At 40.1% G+C, this 13942-nt stretch overlaps 1 protein-coding gene across 1 annotated transcript in view; it reads left to right on the forward strand.

The window, feature by feature from the left end:
* Positions 1–12136, forward strand: part of ITGA8 (integrin subunit alpha 8) — an 86130-nt gene extending 73994 nt beyond the window's left edge. The window contains exons 28-30 of the mRNA XM_015853426.2: positions 3196–3297; positions 9560–9682; positions 10775–12136. Coding sequence (XP_015708912.1) covers positions 3196–3297; positions 9560–9682; positions 10775–10861 — 312 coding nt within the window. The 3' untranslated portion in view covers positions 10862–12136. The remainder of the gene's footprint in view (positions 1–3195; positions 3298–9559; positions 9683–10774) is intronic.
* The last annotated feature ends 1806 nt before the right edge of the window (positions 12137–13942 follow it).

Below are 13942 nucleotides of genomic sequence, written 5' to 3' on the forward strand. Positions count from 1 at the left end.
TCATAATGTACATTCAGCTGCCCTCAACATTTTGAAACAATATTAATGTATAGGCAAATGGATTCCAGAAAACAATAAATATGCTGGCTTAATGTCACTAGAAAGTGCTCACATGCTTGAAGAGAAGGTTTATTGTCTAAGAACAAAACAGAAAGGACAAAACAAATAACAGTACTGCAGCCTCAGAAGAAGTACTGGTCCTCAGAAGAACAGGCTTCAGCTTTTTCAGGGATCTGCTTGGAAGAACTGCTTGTTCTCCAGGAGAGTGAGTTGATTCTCAACCATTATCTCCTTCAAGTTTATGAACAGTCCATTCTAACATGCAAGAAATCCAGCAAAGGTAGCAGGAGCTCTGCATGTGTGAACAAGGAGTCCCTGGTAAAGCTCAGAGGTAAAAAGGAAACATGCAAGAAGTGGAAGCAGAATCAGTTGACCTGGGGTAGAGGGTGGATTGGAAATACCAAAACACTCTGTGAGCATACAGGGACAGTTTGGAATGCAAAAACCCACAGGAGCTGAGCCCAGCAAGGGATTAAAAGGGCAGCAATGCAGCTCCTATGAATGTATCAGAAGAAAATAAAGACTGAGGACAACATGGACCCCCTGCTCAGTGGAAAAGGGAAAAAAACAAACTGATCCAACACTGAAACAGGTTGCTCTTAGTATTTGGAGTTTCCATTCTTGAAGATATTCAAAACGTAGCTAACATGGCTCTGGGCATCCTGTTCATTGACCCAACTCTGAACACGTTCTCAGACTACACAATCTCCAGAGGCATCTTCCAACATCAGCAATTCTGGGAAAATTGAGATTGAGCGCAACCATCCAGCTTCACCCAAGCCAAGAAATCGTTGTCATTCAGTCAAGAAAAGAGCAGCCCGTATTATCATAGACCCTTTTTGTCTCAGTCTTTGCTCCATAAAACAGCTGAAAAGGGAGAAACCTTTCTTAAATTGAAAGGTTTTGTATATTTTTATGCAACAGGAAATTTCAGAGGAAAACAACGTTTAGGAGGGAGGAAAAGATTTTGGATAATCACATAGAAGCTAAGTCTTGTCAGTGTAACAGAACTCCTGAATGTGCCAAAAATACAAGGTGGGAGAAAGAGTTTTGCAGAAGGTGATTTAGAAAATGACAGGGTCATTCTGAATTCATTGGATATGAATACAGTCAATAAAAAAAAAACCTAGTAAGTGTGATGGTTAGAATTAATTTAATGATTTATAAAGCAATAAAGCACTGTACAGTTCAGCGTACAGAAAAAACAAAATCACAGGAAATGCTATAAAAATGGGAAATACTGCAGGTTTCATTCATTATTAAATAACAAATCTGACTTGAGAAGATGAGAAATGGCTTTCGGTACTTCTACATTAGTCTGCCTTGAAGATGGGGGAAATTTCATAAGTGCACAGAGATTATGAGGGGTATGAAGGTAGAATTTACACTTGGCTCAGGTTACTGGGATAATTTAAAATTCATCCCAGTACATTCATTACTCAGTGTACTCTGTAAGCTGCTGCAGCCAAAATAAGGGATTGCTTTACTTACAAGGCTCTGTCTTTCCATAAATCAATGCTGGATTACTGTGTTTAATTCTGATATTTCAGAAAGGATTGAGACAGGTAGCAAAAAATGATTAAGTGCTTCCAAAATATTCTTATATGTAAGATTAACATTTTTTGTCTCAAGGAGCCTAATGCAAAGGAATACGATATTTGCAACTCCAAGGCCTTATTTAATTCTCTTCAGGGCAAACTGAAGCACTCATACAGGAGATTCTTATCATTACTCCAACTTCATATGGATATGTGGATATATATGGAAGATAAGTCGCGTGTAGTGTTACCCAGAAAAATCAGCTGCAGAGATGGGATGTGAACCAGAAGAGCATGGTAACCCATCAGGCATCCTTCCTTGGGATAAAAATGAGAAAGGAAGCAGGCAGACACAGTGCGAGATCTTCCCTATTTAACTACATGGCAGTCAGTGAAAATGGAAGACTTAAGAGTTCTGGAAGATTTACTTGATAGATGGTATACCTAGCCTTCAACACCATTTCCAATTAGATACTGGTGGTGCCAAGAGCTCGAAAAGAATCAAAACCTGTGTGTGGAAAATATTTGTATCCCTTTGAGTAAATGTTGCAATCATCAAGAAGACTAAGGCTCAGGAGCCTTCAGGTGTCAGGGTTTACACCAATTCCTGACAGTGGGGATTTCTGCACTTAGGTACCATGTTGAGAGGTCATTGGCAAGGGCAGAACTGCACAGTGAGGCAGACAGTTGGGTGGAGGGTATGACTGCCCGCCTGGCTTCCAGATGAGGTGACAGGACTAATTAAAAGTCTCAGCATGAGCTGTGTGATGTAACTTTTAGTTGTTCTAAACAACGGAAGATGCTGCCTAATCTAATCTAGCCTAGCCTAGCATAGCCTACTCTAATATGTAATCTAATGTCTAGTAAATACAGGCAAATTTAAATGAAACATGAAAAACAAACAGCTGCAGTTTGTTTAGTCTGAACATCTTTGGCTACACTGAAGTGCTTAATGAGAGCTGTGTAAAAGTTTTATTAGGCAGCCTGTTAAGCAGTAACAACTAAACATTGATGTTGCATGGTGTAGTAAAAAAGCGAGGTGAGTTGTTCTGGTTGTTTTTGAACTCTACTGCTATAGGAAATCAATCACACTGTAAGTGAAGTGCAGAGATGTTGGTCCCTATTGTTGTTCTGTGATGGGAGTGCAGAGCAGTTCCTTTGATGCCAACAAGGAGCCCTACCAGCCTGACCTTAACGTGGGCCTGGAAATCTTCTCAAAATACCTCAGGTTCCAGTTTGCCTTTCTGAGTAGAGGCAAGGTTTTAAAACATAGGCACCCCATAAACCTCCCCCTGCTTCAAGCTCACCAGTCCCCTGTTGCAGGGAGAAATATGAGGAACAACTCCATGTGCCATTCTGTACATCTGACCCTTTGTACCCACTTGGAACATGCATTCTGTATTTCAGCTTTATCCTGAAACTTGTAGATGCTCACATGTCCCAGGAACCAGGGACCCTTTACCAAAAGAAACCATCTTTGCTTTAGAAAATCAATTATCTCTATTTCTTCTCTGCTTATTTCTCATAATACTTTAATGTACAGGTACGTTGTTTTTTTTTTTTTTTTAAATAATTTCTTCTATTTATTTAATTTCAGAGGAAAAATGATCCATATACTCTTTCTTCCAATGTGTCCTTCGAAGTTAAGAACATGCCCTATAAAGTGCAGCCAGCGAAGCTCCCCGAGGGAAGCATAGCAGTAAGTAACTGAAAACGATACCTTTGTGTGAAACACATTTATTTGGTCATTCTGATCTCCGCTGTGGAAGTTTTTATAGGTGAAAATATTGAGATCACTCTTTCCTGTGTTTCTAGTGTAAATTCCTGAAATAATACCTAAAGGAAATATATTGATTGCTTTCTGTGGAAGTTGCTGCTACATGATACTGATTCCATTATGAAATAATTGCCTGCTGCATTCGTGTGTGGACTGTATTATTGCAGTCTGGATGGATTTTTCACCCAGAGGAAAACAACAGAGCTGTGAAAGCGAGGATCTAATTACCTCGTGTGCAGTAAAACAATTCTGGAGCATTGTTTTTTGGTGAAAATTACAAAATGTTCTTTCTCCCACAGTCAGAGATCTCCTTCTCCTAGTGAGCAGTCCCATTACACAAGCTTATGGGCTATCTCTGGCAGCGTTTATCTATATTAAGCTTCCTCAAGACCCTTATTTTCAGAAGGGCCTGCTTGGCATGCCAGGTTCTGCCACCTCACAGAGCATCAGGTACAGGGTATGAAATTACCTGGTAATTCCTCCAGACGTGTTAGTTGAATATCAAAGTACTTGCCTGCTTTGCAGAGTGAGATTAGTATGGCTCTGAACTGTTATATGAAAAATGAATCCTGGAAGTGTATGTTTGATTTGTTTCCCATTGCCAACGCATTGAGCATGGGGAGCAACTTAAAAGGAGTTTATTATTCTGGTGTCTAATATCATGGATAAAATTTTGCTCTTTTTTCTTTCATTACGGATGGAAGTGAGTAAAATGCGAGCACAAAATTTGATTCTAGTAAGAGTCATGTGAAATTTGAAGGCTTATTGTTCTCATTTTTACAAAGATTTATTGTTCACAGTTTTTTATGTGGTGATCTCAGCCCGAACTCCTCCAGGTTAAGTCTATATATGTATACATCATATTGGTCTGTTGAGATACAGTAGAAGGAAACAGGACGTTTTCTCATCTTTAAAATCAACCTTAATGTCTACACAACCTTAGAGTTTACCACTTTAGAGTTTACACTGAATATGTGGTTAAGGATGCAAGGTATAACATTTAGAGTTGAACATGAGCAGATTAATGGCTGGTTGATATTTGCAGTGGGGAGACGCAAGATTAGATCTTTCTCCTATAAGCTCAGTGACAGAATTCAGCCTCTCACACCAAGGAAGCCATGATTTCATCAGAAAGACTGGATACTTAATGCAGTATTAACCCAAAAAGGTTCAAAGGCACCAATCTGACAGATATATTCAGGCCCTTTTATTTTCTTGGAGCATGTGTTCCATACCAGAAACACATGTTGTGCAGAGCTCTCTTGATAGTGGTGCCTTCATCTGGACTGAAGCGCTGTACCCCAGGTGATAGCCTGCTGTTCTCAGCAAGTGTCAGATGATCTACCGGTGATCAGATAAGCATTTTATTCTCTTACTCCAGCAGAATAATGCTTGTTATTTGGTGCAGATGATTTACAGCAAAATGCCAGTAATGGCAACTGTAAAATGTTGAAAAATGATAGTGCTTTTATGTTGCTTCATATCTGAACATGGCAGTGGATTTTTGCCAGCCCTACATCTTGATGTGTTATATGCACAAGCTCTTTTGATGTTCCACTTGCAAGAAGTTGGGCAATGCTTAATATTTTCGCTTCTTCTGGAAAAGGTCAGCAGCTGTGTTTTCAAAGTTTCCAGCTATTTCTTCAGAAGTTTATGGGTTGTTTTTATTTTCAGACAATGCAAGGCAGGAAATGGAATAAAGATTTTAATTCTTTTAAATCAATTGTCAATGGTATGTACTTAAGAACCAGCTAACACCTTGTGGTTTACGTAATTAAGATAATATATTCTATAAGAGCAGAGGACACGATGACCTTCATTTAGTTCATTCAGTACTGGGTTCCAGTGATGCAGGATCATAATGTGTCTTTAATTTTAATGTAATAAATATTTGCATGCACATCAGTAATGACATGCACTTACGTATTTGTAGCCCTGAAGCCTTTATTTTCATCACCATGGAATCTTTTACAGTAAAAATTTAGAGTGAAAATAGCTGGAAACTTAGTGGAGCTTAAATCAAAATTCAGTAGAGTCAATAAAAGTATTTATGTTGATTTTGATAGGCTTGGAATTACAGTTATTTATTGTACAGCTCATTGGATTTCCTTGCTTGCTGATGTATCAATAATGATAAAATGTCACTTTTTCTTAGAGGTATTATTATGGTAATAAGAATGTAATACTTGATCAATTTTTGTGGAAGGGAAAATATAATACCTTTCATTATACAGAGTTAGAATAAACAGAATTTTAATTGCCATTTTCATTTCTGATTCTTGAGCCAGTTTTGGAATTTAATAAGATACTTTGGTTTATCTCAGATGTTTGGTAGGATCTTCAGAGGGAAAGCCTGTTGTATAAACTGTTTGACCAGTTTACTTGAGTACTTCTGCTTTAAATGTGCTTCTGTGCCCTACGATATGTATGTGTACAAATGTTTGTGAAGAGTCGTCATCAATGTCTATAATAATTATGACTTCCAAGCTCAAAGGAGCTTTTACATTCTATTTCTGAGTGTTTTTTGAGAGCATGCAGGAATATAATTCTGCTGAAGTTGGATGGGAGCATGTAGGAGTACTAAAGAGTTACTGTTCCTCAGTCTCTAAGCAAAATGACTGAAGATTACAGAGAGGTCAACATCTGCAGTAAAAATCCTGGTATTAGAGCAATTAATTTACTTACTGTTTCTTAAAGTAGCAGACAACAGTACGGATGCAATATTATTCTTAAAGTGCATCTTTCAAAGGACAGGAGGGAAAAAGCTTTGTGCAAAGCTCACTGGTAGGCACTGCACTGGTGCTGGGTATTCCCAGTAGTAGGACCCACCTCCCACCTGTGCAGGAGGACCTGCCAATGGGCCTCACCACGCCACCTCCCTGCTGTCCACTGAAGGCAGAGTCAATCTTAGAACTATGGTGGATAGCACCAAAATCCATAGCAAAGCCCAATCTGTAAAACCAATGGCAAAGAAAATTAAAAAATATTTTAAAAATTAAATTTAAAAAAAAAAAAAGTATGCAAAATAAAGAAGTCTTCTTGCTCTGAAATGAGAAAGAAGGTAAAATGAGTCTGGAGGGCAGTGCCAACAGGCAGCACGTGCAAGAATTCCACTTCTTCATGTTGGCCACCTTAGATGAAAACAGATAAATCCTCCCCAAAACATTCCCTGGCTCTGGTCCTGCAGCAGTAAACCTACCACATGGAGAAGAACAGAAATCCAAGCCGATCAATGCAGACTGATCTTAAATCAAAATCGTATGGAAGACCGTTGTGGACAGCATCTGTTTGAGGAGGGTCTGTCTTCTGTGGAGATGGTGAACTGGGGCAGGCAAAGCTGATGGGATGCTTTGTTTCTGTCTTCCCCTCTGCTTCTGCTTCAGTCCTGTGGGTGTTCAGGACTTGTGGTGTCAAGGTGTTGACCAGGAGTTGTGTCCACAGCCCCCCAAGTCTTTGTGCAAGTGTAAAAGGAGGTGGCCCAGGGTATTAATCCTGCTGTCAGTGCACACACAGGAGTGAGTCTGATGCTGTAGGCGATCTTCTGCTCACCGAATAAATCTCAAGCATTTTGCACAACCATTTGCTGTCTCTCAGGAGCCTAAGACAAGGTTAGGGGAGAGGATTATGAGCACATGCAGAACAGGCAAGGCTGCCACATCGCTGTACAGTGCACCTTTGAAAAGGCCCTGATGTCCCCATCTGGCTCTGTGCTGACATGCACACAAGCAGAGACAGGTTGTCTTCCTGTTTCCATAGCCTGAAAGGAAAGAAAATACAGCAAGCAAGTGCATCAAATGTCCGGGAAATAGTGCCTAAGAGGAGTCACAGAACAGCTACATTGGTGTCTGTAGTTCCACACACTGCCCATCATCTTTAGCCAAAGCCTAATGAAATCCACCGCCCTTGTGCTATGTGCAACCAGGTCTTCAAAGTTTGCCTCAGAGAAGCATGCATGAGGATCTTCAAGCAGGTTTCTTTGTTGGACATCTGAGCTCACTGCTTGCTACAGGCTTCGTGCAGCCCACCATGTCTGTGTCCTTCTGATGTCCCTGGCCAGATCAGCCTTTTACTTCAATTCATCCTTTTCCTTAACAGGCTTTTCTCTGGAAGGAATCTCTGCAGACAGTTCTGATGACCTTTCTCTCATTTTCTCTGCCCTTGCATTTTACTGCCAGATACAGTACCACTCAGAGACACAAGGAAAGCCATTTAGAAGTACTTTGTCCATATGAAATAAGTACTGCTGTTGCTGAACATAGTGATACAGAGAGACCACAGAGTTCTGCAGTGCTTAAGAAACTTCCCAAAGTGATGGCAGTGGTATCCTTGCAGTGACATGGTGACTCACACAAGATATCTGCCGGGACCCAGCAGTGGCTTTTCATATTCTTTGTTTGCCTTGAAATGAATTTCTCTTGCTTTAATAGGAGAGCCTGTACTTATTCTTTGCACGTACTTTCTTTTTGCTTGACTAGAAATTAAGTGTTGTAGAGTAATAACTATTTGCAGCTGCTCTAATAGAAGTGTATTATGTGAATGTATTTGTTAGGATTCCATAATTGTGTGACCAACACAGCAAACACTTCATGCTACCAGTCAATGTTGGAGTGTCACTGTGAGGACTGGGCAGTCTCTCAGGAATTACAGTGTAACATATCAGTGTAAGCTTTGGTAGAAGCTAACTGTTATTCCACACAGAAACTTTGTTCTTAATTTCAACTATGTGTCCTATAACAGTGAGGGATGCTATAAAAACAGAAGCGTCAGGAGTCCTTAACAGACTGCCATTTTTGCAAGCACTGTGTCAGAGCAGGGATAGTTGGCAGCACAGATGAAGCGTGTGGAACTGTTCTGAACCATCTTCCAGTTAAGCGTGATGGTAGTCAGGAGAAAGATCTGCTGGTGCTTACAGAAAGGGAAGTCTAGGGCAGATCATGAGGACGAGTTCAGTTTTCAGATTTAGCATGCTGTTCCATGAATCAGCCAGCTGGAGTTCTACTAAATTTAAGGTGTATTAGCCCGTGAGTTAATAGCCAAAAAACAAGTAGAATTTGCAACGAGAGCAGATCAGGGAGTAGACAATGTCAAGAAACTTATTAAGAGGATCAGATTTCCTATCTGTACCTCCAGCATTAAAGAGGAAGATAATTTGAGAGTTTGTGTAATCAGTTTGCAAAGCAAACTTGTCGTCTTGTCATGGACAACAAAATAACTTCCATCTGCCACAGACTTACTCTGTTTAAAAGTAAATGAGAGAGGTCCAGCTGAAAGCCCCAGAGAGAAATAACTTCCTAGCCTAGCAATTAAGGAGACAGTTTGGCACACACACAAAAAAAAGACAAACCTTAAGGGGCATAACTGTGGCTGAAGGAGATAAGGAAAGCTCAGACTCATTCCTTCCCACTTAAGAACAGCGGGGAGAGAGTAAATATTAAATGAGATTGATGAGGAGCCTTCCCAGCAGTCTGGGAGCATAGAATACATTTGGTACAACATACAGAGGGGAGAGCAAGGAGGAGGTTACTTATATGGATGACCCAGAAGGAGAAATACGGAAGGGTTATTATTGCTCTTTGTCAAGATGAAGCTCTGGAGAGAGAAGCTGACTCAACAAAAACCATCCATAAGTCATGTTATACACATCTGCTGCTTTCTAGAGCCTCAGACAATGGGTCAGTGTGTTTTACACTTAATTTCTTTGTATGTAACGGAGTCTCGCCTTCTTTTAAGGGGGGTAACATCATACAGGAATTTTAAAAGCTGGTATCTACTGTGGTTTGAATAAAGAATTTGGGCTGCAGTCAACCATTGTTTCTGAATATTTTTCTGTGTAAGTAAGTTATACTGGTGTAGCCTATACCAGCATGAACGTGAATAGAATTTTGCTGCTTGAACTGCAATGAAAGGTGTTTGGGTTTTTTTTCCTACATTGTACTAAGGAAAAATGATTCCTACATCTGAGATGGCAAGTACTTTTGTATATGTGCAAATCCCATTTCTAGTAATTATCATGAACAAGGGAAAAGAAACTTGCAGTAAATGAAGCCACTATGGGAAAATTCCAAGCAGCGTGTGTTTCTAATCTGAAAAACACCATTAAAGTGAATGCTTATAACCTCTGTATTCTACTGTCAGATTTGCTTTCCTTATTTTTTATCCACTTAATGCATTCTTTTCATTCCAGATCAGAACATCAGTCATTTGGTCCACTCCAAATGTCTCCTTTGTCATCCCTTTGTGGGTTATAATACTAGCAATAATGCTTGGTCTACTGGTACTAGCGGTGTTGACCCTTGCTTTATGGAAGGTATGTTGCATTATTACTGTTACTGTTCTCTTTTAAAAGTACTGGAAGATACTAACAGATGAGGAAAAAAAGAGGCTGGAAGTTTGGAGGAAAAGCAACAATAGACATGTGTCTTCTTTGTTTTGGCAGTTTTGACATGCTAGTGTCACTGACCTTTGTGTAGGGAATTTATTTTCAAAGTCTTCCCTTATTATTACAGTGTGGTTATAAATGGGCATACTACAGAGTTTGGCTCTGTTTCCCAAGACCTATGAGCCTCTTTTTCAGGATGTTTAGGTTCAGAAAGAAGTGACTCTAACTTTGTGTTCTCTGAATACTTCAGGAATTTCCAGTTTTTGTTAGCATGTAACAACACTCCCAGTTTTGACAATTCATTTTTAATTTCATTTTATATTAGTGTGTTTGTTGTTACATTCCCTTTGCGGGCTTAAATACAAGTTATTGGAAACTGCTATGTTACAAGGAATGAGTGTGGCTTTTTGCCATCCTTATAGTTCCTCTTTAAAGAAGAAAATAATTTTGTATGATAGGATATGGTTGTTCTCTTTCTGGCTGCCTAAATGTGGGTTATCTGTTCAGCCAATTCTAACTATCCTGATGCCATTTGTAGTTCAACAACAACAAAGAATCTCTAAACCATGGGAGGGTGAGAGGAGTTACCTCTTGGTAGTATTTTGCTTTGACCTTTTCTAAGGTCTGTGGAACTACCTTCAACTAGAAAGATAACTTCAAGGCATTTAAAGTTAGTTGACAGATATCTCATCTTACTGATCTTTAGTCTTGGTCACAGCAGTGTTCTGTACACATTTCCCAACACATATTCCATTTTTATTATTTTCTCATCCTAATCTTTTCTAAATGAATGTCTTACTGAAGAGAAATTGACAGTTTCCTCATTGGGGTCAGTTAGTTTCAGAATTCAAGGAGGCCCAAACATCATCTGTAAAGATAGCTTTCATATCGTTTGAATTTTTAAAGCTATACTGTACCTCACCTTTCAGATCAAGTGAGTGAAGAACGAAGCTACAGCTGAGACCTCAGCTGTGGTTGTCTTATCATGACACCTTTGTTTCTGTTGATTGTTTTCCACAGTGCGGCTTCTTTGACAGAGCTAGGCCTCCTCAAGATGACATGGCAGACAGAGAACAACTGACAAATAACAAGACTACTGATGCATAGAGGAAGAGTGTGACAGATCAAGTCAGAATCCTGCCTGAGACAAGAACACAATGAGGTTGAACTGAAGGTTTCCTTCCACCAATCTTCTTTTGTGCCTGCAAGTGAAATGGCATCATAATCTGATCTAAGCTACGTTCTGAGAATATGCCACAGGATGGCCATCCTTGCCAAAGAAAGAAACTTTATCACTGCCTTAAGAACATACTCACCATTGAACAGAATGTTTATTCCATATTTCGGTCAGTCTACATTTGAGCAGACGCTTTTGAAGATGTGTGGCATACTGAGGCGCTTCCAGAACAAGCCCAGATCTCCCAAGGAGAAAATGCCTGCATTGCTGTACTGTCTAGAAGATGAAATGGGATGGAGCTTCTGAACACTACTGTATCATGCTGAATACCTTTGACACCTCCCTAAGAACTTTCATGACATTTTGGCTCAGGGAGACAAGCAATTAATCAGTACTGTGGAAGTACTTCTCAAAAACAAAGGTAGTCTACGAAGAATTTTTTAGATGGGGCACAATTATTTATTTTTCCACCGTTTCAGGATAAGTATCTGATATAACCATCAACTTACATTTTAAGAGAAATAAAGTCAAAATACAGAAATCATGTACTTACTTTGCATGTAAATAGAAAAGCAAACCAATTGTACACACCGAGCACATCTTTCTTTGCTACAGGGCGTTTGGCAAAACAGAGGATTTATTTAATATTTTGCAAGATAAGTCATATGATAAACAAGCATGTATTGTATCTCAGTCCAGTGCTGGGAGGATCACACCCAGATAACAAAATCCATAGGCATTATGATGCAGTAGATGAGCCATTGCTAATGGCTGCCCATGCAACTCTTTGTGATTTAAATTACTGATTTAAGTTATTACAGACATGATGTCTGTGGTGATATGAAGAGGACTTGGGAATCTGGGGCTAGGATGAGTTTTATTTTTGCCATCTACGTTACTTGGTGGAGTGCTCTCTTAAAATGGCTACAGCTTTTGTATTGAATTCATGTCACAGACCCTAATGTTTTGTTCATGTGAAGAAATCTTTGCCTTTTGTTTTCATTTTATGGACAAGAATCCAGCAGTGTATTTAAAGAGCTGAAGATATTTCTCCAAAGCTTATGGCAGCATTTAATGATCCTGTAAGCAGAGTATCATAGAGAAAGTGAGCAAGGTTTCTGTTTATGCAGAAAATAGGATGCCAGCCAGCCAAGCATGAACAAGAAGAAGAAAAGATATTTTGAGATAAAGAGTAACAATGCACACATTTGGTTTGAGTGCTTTTTGGCGTGGGTTGTTTTTTGTTTTTTAGTTGGTTGGTCTTCCTGACTTGGGGATTCTGAGGCAGAGAGGCTTCACTCATTCTCTTCTCTGAGCAAAAATAGCTTGGTCCTTATCTCAACTGGGGATCTGAGCTCTGGGTCTGTGCAAATTTTTGCCTGAAAACCCAAGTCTTCCAGTGCTGTCTTAGTGAGGAATTTGCCAGCTTGTGTAAACTTTAGGAGGGGTTGTTCATTTTCTGAAACAAACATCACATCTTCTGTTTCCTGAGCTCCTATTCTTTCCCATCCAGTAGTTAGATGGCCTCATCCATTCTTTGTGGCTGCTTTAGGGTAACTGCCTCCCTGCTTCTGAAGACTTTAGGACGGAAGTAGCCATAAGACGTGGTCACTTCTGTCAATCTAACAGATATATCACCATTTCTGGCAAGCAAGCTGACCTGTGAAATCTAAGCAATGTAAGGAAGCCTGAGAAGGTGTGTTCCATCTTCATGTCTGAGGGAAACTGCAAGACTTCTATGGAGCCTTCAGCTGATCGTTCACAGTGTGCCCACGAGACTGACTGAGAGGAGACGCAGGTAGAGGAGGGGCTGCACCTCAGGGTTTTGAGGATGGTGGGCCTGACCACATTCCACTCCCCAGCAAGCTACAAGCAGCAGTATTCTCCAAAGGGGCAGAGGGGATCAGCTGGTAAATGCCACCATGAGGCCGCCCAAGCCCACATGCACACACTTTTGTATGCCAAATATCCCAGGTAGAATTATCCTCCTGTGAAAAGGACGGAGAGCTTGTGGCTTTTGTAAATATTGAACTGTTGCATGAAGCAGCTTCCAAAATAAGATCTACTAGCTCCTGAGATTCACGTCACTGGCACAGCTCTGATGAAACAGCGCCATGAAGAGATACCAAACATAGGACTTTCATATGTGCAATACTTTATATTACTCATATACGTGAAGCATGTTTACACTGGCATTTGTGGTTGTTTTTTGAACTTTTGAATATACTGATTAATGATTACAATAAAGAAAAAAAGAAAAAGAAAAAAAAAGAGTAGGAAAAAGAACAAACGTGGCTCTGTTTGGTATTTGTTCCAATGTGTTTTCAATTCTGCATTGCCCCAAGGATAGGGCTAGGTGACCTAATAAGTTCTTTGCAGTTGTAACATCCATGGTTCACTTTTGAGCAATTACTCTCCATTTTAATGATGGGCAAAACATGTTCAGATACTAAATTTAAACCAAAAAGAACCTCAGTAACTGCTGGGCCTGGCAGGAGTCCATTGGCTGCAGCTGTGTAATGTCACTGGAAACCAAATTAGAGGCACATGATCTGACAAACAGTTACTTTGAGCAAAACTTTGTTTTAGATTTCTACATCCTCGTAGATTAAACTTCCCCCATAGAAATGTCTGGAGCCGTGTGCTGTCAAGGACTACAGTCCTGTATCCCAGCATTTGTGAACAGTTTTGGCTGCAGATCGTAAAGAGCTCTGCAAAGGAGATTTCTGGGTTTCAGTGCTGGCCAAGAGTGTTTATCCCCCAGAGAGGTTGCATCCTGGAGGTGGACGCCAGCAGGCAGTAGACATGATCTGTCCCCCGGTATATTAGTAATGTGTGACATGATAACCTCTGCCACATCCCCACAGGGGTGAACTTGTGTTTCAGTGATGTCAGCTTTGTAACAAGTTCCTAGAGGCAGCTTTCTGTAAAACTAATTCAGCCAGGCATCCGAGCGGACGCGGTGAGCTGCTAATTGAGTGCACAGCAATAGTCGGGAGGGTGGGAAAAAG

Source organism: Coturnix japonica, chromosome 2, assembly GCF_001577835.2.
Source record: "Coturnix japonica isolate 7356 chromosome 2, Coturnix japonica 2.1, whole genome shotgun sequence".
Classification (NCBI taxonomy): domain Eukaryota; kingdom Metazoa; phylum Chordata; class Aves; order Galliformes; family Phasianidae; genus Coturnix; species Coturnix japonica.